This window comes from Physcomitrium patens, chromosome 6 (genome assembly GCF_059467195.1).
Source record: "Physcomitrium patens ecotype Gransden chromosome 6, ASM5946719v1, whole genome shotgun sequence".
Classification (NCBI taxonomy): domain Eukaryota; kingdom Viridiplantae; phylum Streptophyta; class Bryopsida; order Funariales; family Funariaceae; genus Physcomitrium; species Physcomitrium patens.
Window position 1 is genome coordinate 13,644,025 of NC_143415.1, and position 8,433 is coordinate 13,652,457.

At 42.3% G+C, this 8,433-nt stretch overlaps 1 protein-coding gene across 1 annotated transcript; it reads left to right on the forward strand.

Annotated features, from left to right (window-relative positions):
• Positions 1-885: 885 nt before the first annotated feature.
• Positions 886-4,183, forward strand: LOC112283850 (nuclear cap-binding protein subunit 1). Its single transcript, XM_024523107.3, has one exon. The coding sequence runs from the start codon at positions 1,087-1,089 to the stop codon at positions 3,730-3,732; it is 2,646 nt and encodes an 881-aa protein (XP_024378875.1). The 5' UTR covers positions 886-1,086; the 3' UTR covers positions 3,733-4,183.
• Positions 4,184-8,433: the final 4,250 nt, after the last annotated feature.

Here is an 8,433-nt window from a genome sequence, read left to right on the forward strand (position 1 = left end):
AAATATTGAAAATATGATATTTTGATTTTATTTTATATTATATTATTTTTACTTTCATGTTAATACAAATAAATTTAAAACTTTAATCAACTAAGTAATTGAATAATATAAAATCAAAATAAATATTATCTTGTACTTGGTTGTAATAGATTTAAAAAAGTATTAAAATATAATTATGCGTGTATATATCTCATGAATTAAGTAATTTATAAAAAATTATTATCTTGTATTTGGTTGTAATAAATTTAAAAAATATTAAAATATATTTATGCATGTGTATATCTCATGAATTAAGTAATTTATAAAAATATATATATAGCTAGTCTATTTACAAGCAAGAGAATCAAAGGATTGTGTAGGTCACCAATAGAATGGAAAATGAAGTATAAAATATAGTGATAGAGTACTGCCAAATTGTGTCTTTCTATAATTAATAAGAAAACCAAAAAAATTCTTATATCAAATATACTATTATATTTTGTGTATTTGCCTTACTTAAAATTGTTATATATATATATATATATATATATAAGCAATGAATTTCACTTCTACATGCAATCAACAACCATGTTTAATTTGAGATTAAAAATATGCAAAATGTGCATCAAAATGACATGCAAGAATATGGAGTTTACAAGGTAAGTGGTGTAGCCCATGGTGACAATGGTTGCATGGAAGGTCAAGGTTTGAGCATCATCAGCATATCAGGATGGAGGGCAACGGAGTTTTTGATGGAATTTGGCGCCTTTATTTGGTTTGAATAGCTCCTCCCCACTTCCCCAGTCCACGCTGCCATTCCACGCTGGCAGCTAATGAATTGCGCGCCACCTTGACGGAGAGCCAGGCACAGGAGCTGATCGACCACGGATGAATCCTAGATGGTACATCAGTCTGTGCTGGGTGGGTGACTGTTGAGTTGTGGGTTAGGGTTAGTGGACACGAGAAGGGGTTTTGCGGAAGGGGGAGGTTCGACGGTTGAGGACGGATACGAGAGATTGCTGGTGATGTCGTGCAAGAGCTGTTGTTTTTGTTGTTGTTTTCGTGGTTGTTGAGGAATTCGGGGGTGGGTCTCAGGAGATTGGCAAGATGAGTGCGAGTTGGCATTCGCTTCTGGTGCGAATTGGAGAACGGTGTCCAGAGTATGGAGGGCTGGCGGATGCCGAGGAGCATGTGGAAACCTGCTTTGGGTATCTCGCGAGGGACTTGTCGCACAACGAGAGTGAGATCCTGGCTCTGCTGATGCAATGTGTGGAGGAGCTGCCCCACAAAGATCCCTTGTATGGCGCCCTGGTGGGGCTTATCAATACCGAGGATAGAGAGTTTGTGGGTAAAGTCGTTAATCGGACGCACGCAGGGGTCCAGGAAGCGCTGGACACAGACAATTGTAACAAGCTCCGGATTCTCACCAGGTTTTTGACGGTACTGATGTGCAATAGCGTGGTGTCGCCCACGTCGCTCATTGAGCTGTATGAATCGTTGGTGTCCTCAGCCGCAACTACGGTAGATGAGGAGACCGGTAACCCCGCATGGCAGGCGCGTGCTGATTTTTACGTCTTTTGTATCCTTGCGTCTCTGCCATGGGGTGGTATTGAGCTTTCAGAGCGTGTCCCAGAGGAGCTAGAGCGTGTCCTCAACGGGATCGAGGCTTACTTGAATTTGCGGAAACCGGTGGTGTATAGCGCCCTCCAAGTGTTCGAGGAAAGCGAGAAGCTCGTAGAAGTTGGGGACGACACAGAGATGAAGCTCCCTGAGTCAGAGGACTATCTGGAGAATCTCTGGTCCAGCATCCAGGCGCTAATGGAAAATTCATGGAAAGTGGACAGCGTGCCGCGGCCGCACCTCTCATTTGAGTCACGCTTTGTGAACTCGCAGACTCATGATTTTGATCCAGTCCTAATTCCAGATAATCCTAAAGCTCCAGAGAATGCTACCGAGATTACATTGGGCCGTCAACGCCAAGAGGCGGAGCGCACATATCCTCGAAGAAACATGCGCCTGCGCATTTTTCCCTCCTCAAAAACAGATGAGAAGATCACACCGATTGATAGGTTTGTGGTAGAGGAGTACCTGCTTGATGTACTGTTCTATCTCAATGGATGCCGAAAGGAGTGTGCTGCGTACATGGTTGGCCTTCCAGTGCCGTTTCGATATGAATATATCATGGCAGAGACAGTCTTCTCGCAGCTTCTGTTGCTTCCAAAGCCACCATTCCGTCTCATTTATTACACAGTAGTGATGGTGGACCTGTGTAAGGCGCTTCCAGGCGCTTTTCCTGCTGTAGTGGCTGGTGCAGTTCGTGCTCTCTTCAAGAGGGTCGCAGAGATGGATGTGGAGTGTCGCATTCGCTTAGTGCAGTGGCTATCTCATCATCTCTCCAACTTCCAGTTTGTGTGGCCGTGGGAAGAATGGGCACACATTCTAGACCTTCCCAAATGGGCGCCAGAGCGGGTCTTTGCGAAGGAGGTGCTGGAGAAGGAGGTCAGGTTGGCGTATTGGGAAAAAGTAAAAGACAGTGTTACATCGACGCCAAGGCTCATGGAGCTTCTTCCTCCAAAAAACACGCCTGTATATGTGTATGCACCTGAGAACAGAGGATCGGTTCCTGAAGCAGAAACTACTCTCGCCACTGAATTCACGAATCTTGTGAGAGGCAAGAAAACTGTTCGTGAAATTCAAGTATGGATTGATGAGCGCATCTTACCGACACAAGGGCAGCAAGCCTCAATCCAAATTGTGGCGCAAACGTTGCTGTACATTGGGTCAAAAAGTTTCACCCACACTGTTACTGTCCTTGAGAAGTATGGTCAAATTTTTAGGAAGATAGCACCCGACCAGACCTCTCAGATTTTAATGATTGACACCGTTTCGCAGCTGTGGCGGAACTCAGCTCAGATGACAGCCATTGTCATCGACCGCATGATGGGGTATCGCATGGTCTCGAACTTATCCATTGTGGCCTGGGTATTTAGTCCTCAAAACGTGCAGCAGTTTCACACTTCCGATCAGGTTTGGGAAATTATTCGGAATGCAATCAATAAGACCAACAATCGTACAGTCGATTTGCGGAAGGAAATTGCAGCCGCCGAGAAGGCCCTGAAGCTGGCAACTGCAGGTACAGCCAAAGCTTATACCAAGTGGGAGGCAGCTGTGGCAGCTCTCAAGGCAGCTGAAGCCAAAAGTGAAGATAATCGTAATGCGTTGAGTGCCAAGGTTGACTGGGCTAAAACTGTAGCTGACAAAGCCCAAGACGAAGAAACTTCCGCACAGGACTCTCTGGAATCCAAAGAGGCTCTGCTTGCACGGGCACTACGAGAGCAGGAGGCTTTGTTTATGGCCGTCTATCAAAGCTTTGCAGATTTACTAACCGACCGCCTCTCAAAATCGGTTCCCGAGTCTCATGGAGCGCCGAATCCAATGGAAGATACGAAAGGGGAAGATGCAGATGCTCAAGCACCAGTTGCCATGGAACCTGATGAAGAAAATATCGAGGAAGACGGTACTAAGCAGAAAAATCAAGAAGACGTAATCAATGGTACTACAACCTTATTTGCTGATGCACAGGAGGAAGAGCAATGGCGCAAGTGTACCCTAGGCTATCTACGCGCCATTTCAAGACAGTACTGTGACGAGGTATGGTTGCTGATGGAGAAGCTTGACTCTACTGTCTTCACTGACAAGGTTCACCCTCTGGTGTTGTCGACAACTTACGCTGGACTTCAACGGTCATCATGATTATTTTCATGTACCTCCTCCTGTCCATTTTGTTTTTTTGACGAGTTGTGAAGGCGGAGAGGATTCGAGTTACTGCCAAGTTCAGACTTGGCCTGAAGTACCTCCCAATTCTCTAAGTCACAAATGTGAGCTGCAGATGAGCCGGCCGTTCATTTAGGTCTACGAAATGCTTGGAATTTTACTCACGAAGATGAAGTTTGGAGTAACATGATTTCATGTTGCAAGATCTCCTCATTTATGGCTCTGTTCTACTTTACCTCCCTCATCTTGCCAGACTCGCAACGAGCGTAGAGGCTTACTTCGAGGTGTCTGATATAGCAGCGATCACTATATGACTCAAATTTCTGCCCTCTAGCACATCTTATGTTACTTCTGCTGAGAGTCCCAGGAAGTTGTAATCGACCGACAATTTTGTAAAATTTTACGTGCTCATACCAGATGATTACTTTCACCTTGTGCTGGGTGATGCTTGAGATCTCTGTAGATTCGTGCAACGGGCGAAAGAATTCTCGTTCGCATAAAAATTGTAATGAAAGGCTCAAGAATGATCCACGCAGGGAACATCGTCTTTAACACATACACAACTTTCTCTGAGGAGTTCTATTCCTGCTTCACAGGCTCCTCCGGGCTTCCAGAAGCCTCCGTTTCTGCCGGAAACGCCGCGCTCCTGTGCTCCTCTCTCCATCTTAACCCTTCGCTTATCAAGGGCTTGAACACGTTCCCGTTCAAGGCCCCAGCTCCCAGATTCGCTCTCAGGTTGAACACACTCGGTGCACCCACCATCCTCATCATCCTCGGCGCAGCCATGACCATCAACCCACTTCCGGAACTCTTGACCTTCGCATTCCGAAGATCTGATTCGCCTCGACTGCTCGACTCGCTGGGATGCTACTCGCCATGGCTACTGCTTCAAGATCTCCTGAAGCTCCCAAAGGAGCTGGAAGAGTCGGACTCGACCATGCTACTTAGAATGTCTGAAGAAAAAGTCGACACAGTTGGCTGGGGAGAGAAACGAGACAGATATCGAAAGGTATCTGGTGCACGCCCGTCAATAGAAACGTCAACCAATTCCGAATGCTAGAACACATTCTGAGGTAGCGGAGTAAATTGGTGACAATTCGACAAGCATCAACGACACGTCCAGCAGGACGGTTGTATACTGCAACTCTTGCGACCATTGGCACAAACCCACCTCGTACAGGCATTGATTTCTAGGTCTCCTCCGCTCCCGTGTGACTATACCCTCGACGTTCATTCGGATTCGGATCCAAATTTACTATGCAGCAGCTTCACTTGTCAAGCAGTGCGGCAGCCATAGGCTATGCGTCAGTGGCGAACTTGGCTTTGGAGGAAGTCGCGGAGTTGGGAGCCAATCTGTTAATAGAACATTAGTTTATCTAGTCAGATTATCAGCTAGCATCCAGTCAGATTAGCAAGAGTCACAACTTTAGGGTTAATTTAGAGTTGCACTTGGTGATCATCTTCGTATCTAACAATATTCTGTTACAATGATATTAACATATAATAGAAATATATAAATATAAATATATATATGAAACAATTTACTTTCTTATCTACTGTTCTTCCTCAAGCATAGTATCAGAGCTGGATCATACGTCTCAATCACTATGAGCTCTACTTAAGCAGAGGTGAGACCTTTGTTTGAATCACCTCTCAATCAAGCTGGTTTTGCAATTGGTTCTATCAGCCAGACCTTTGTTTGAATCACCTCTCAATCAAGCTGGTTTTGCAAATGGTTCTATCAGCCACTTGCCTGAAGTTAAACCGAATCGTCTTGCACCACCTCAATTTGTGTGAATCACATATGGTGTTCAGGTCCAAATTATGAGCCATATTAGATGGCACCGAACTTGCTCTTGGAGAGTTTGATGAGTTTGGATTAGCTGCTTGAAAACTTAAGGATTCCAAAGAGTAAGCCGATATTTTTAGCTGAACCGAAAACACTATTCTACTTGGTATTGAAGAACAAGCACTTTGAAGTCACAACACTTAGCATCTGCAAAGCTGCACACAAAAGGGAGTATGGAATAAGATAACTCTTACTTCCAACACTTCTTACTTATAGGTGGAGGTTGCCAACTAACAAAGCAACTTCTATTAACGTTACATCCATTTCTACTTCATCCAACTAAATCCTAGGTTCTTTCTTAACTTAGCCGCCACCTACAAATCCTACATACTATTATAGTAACTTCCTTATACTCTTTTGCCTCCTTTCGATCACTAGCAACTTACCTAAGGTAATACCTTTTACTAAGTGACTTACTTCAATACTCCCACTTTGTTTTTAATCAAGGGCTTTCAATCCTAATGCCTTTGTCAACATGTGGTGTCTATCCTTTACTAATGCCTTTCTCAACAAATCAACAAGCATGTCTTTCATTGCACAATACTTCATATCAAGTACTCCTATTTCAATCTACTCTCTTATGAAGTTATGTTGAATGTCAATGTGTTTTGTCCTTGAGTGATGCTTGGGATTCTTTACAAATGTAAGACATCCTTGATTGTCACACTCCATTGGAGTTGCTTCCATTTGCACATCTCCAATGTCTTCCAAAAGTTATCTTAGCCATATTGCCTCCATTACACCATGGCTTGCTGCCATATACTCCACCTCCATTGTTGACCTTGTAATTGTTGGTTGTTTCTTGCAATTCCATGATATAGCTCCCACTCCAACAAAGAATACATATCCCATTGTTGATCTTCTATCATTTGCATCTCCAGCCTAATCTACATCACAATAATCATATAAAGTAATGTTATCACCTCCAAGACATAATTTGAAGTTCAAAGTGCCTTTTAAGTACCTCATGATTCTTTTGATAGTTGCCCAATGGATTGGTCTAGTCTTTGACATGTGTTGGCGCACAACACTCACCGCATATGCAAGATCCACCTTTGTGCCAACCATTGCATACATTAATAAGCCCTCTGTTGCCTTGTATGGAATTCCTTGCATTTGACCTTCAACTTCAGCAAATTCTTCATCCGTAAGCTTCATCAACTTCAAATTGGCCTCCAATGGTATTCCAATAGGCTTACACTCCTTCATGTTGAATCATTTCAATACCTCTTCAATATACTTGCTTTGTCTCATTGAAATGGTCTTCTTAGCACGATCTCTTACAAACTCCACTTCTAAACAATAGTGAAGTTCTCCCAAATCATTCATCTCATACTCTCTTTCTAACTTTGCCTTCAACCATTTTATTATCTTCATAGTATTGGTTAAGATAATTAGATCATCAACATATAAGATGATAATCAATATGAACTCATTTGATTGCATGATACACAAGGAATGATCAACTTCACTCTTTACAAATCCTTCAATCACAAAGAAAGTATCAATGCGTTAGTACCATGCCCTTGGAGATTGTTTTAGTCCATACACAGATTTTTTCAACTTACAAACAAGATGTTGATTGCCTTCTTGTGCAAATCCTTGAGGTTGATCCATATAGATGTCTTCTTTTAAGCTTCCATTCAAGAATGCCGTCTTCACATCCATTTGATGCAGCTCCAAGTCCATTGCTATCCCAATTGCCACAATGGTTCTAATGGTGGTGAATTTGGCCAGAAGAGCAAATATTTCATTAAAATCAACACTAACAACTTGTGAGTAGCTTTTGACAACCAATCTAGCCTTGTATCTCATAATATTATCCATTGCATCCCTTTTGGTTCTAAATACCCACTTACAACCAATTGAAGTTCGATTTGGTGGAAGTTAAATCAATTCCCATGTTCCATTGTCCATAAGTGATTTATATTCTTCTTCCATAGCATTCTCCTACTTGATAGCATCTGTGGACTTCATTGTATGACACAAGCTTAATGGATCAACAAGAAGAGAAACATTGACATGTTCTTCACTAACTTAAGGAAATATGTGGTCCTTCCACCATTCACTACATGGTTTTCTTTCTTTCAAAAGATATCTTCTTTCATTTGGAGAGGCTTCATCTTCTTATACTTCATGCTCTCTTCTAAGCTTCTTCTTCCTTAAAGCTTGTCTTTTTTCACTTAAAGGTTGATACTCCTCATCATCATCATTATCATCATCAATATCTTCATTGTATTTATTGTTGGTTCTAACAATTGAAGGCACACTATGGTCTACCTTCTTTGGCACTTTACCTTGATTTGCATTTCTTCCATCTTCATTGTTACCATCAACTTCTTCTTTCTTTGCTGAAATTAATGATATGTCCACAAACACACCATTACTTCCACTTGGACACATCTCCAAGTGCTCAAAAGCACTCTTATGCTCCAAAAACTCAACATCACGACTTTTGATGAACTTTTTGGTTTCTAAACACATTAGCTTGTATGCCTTTGTACCTTCACAATATCCAACAAATACACATTTTGTATTCTTTGCATCAAATTTGGACCTCATGCAATCTGGTATTTTTGCATAAGTAATGCATCCAAAGATCCTCATGTGTGAAATACAAGGTTTCTTGCCACCCTAAGCTTCTTGTGGAATCATTGATGTGAGTGCACTTGTAAGGCACATATTCCTTGTGTACACTGAAGTAACGACGGCTTCAGCCCAATACTCATATGCAAGATATTGTGTATGAAGCATATTCCTTGTCATCTCTACAATGGTATAATTTGCTCTTTCAACAACTCTATTTTGTTGTGGAGTGTAAAGAGTAGAGA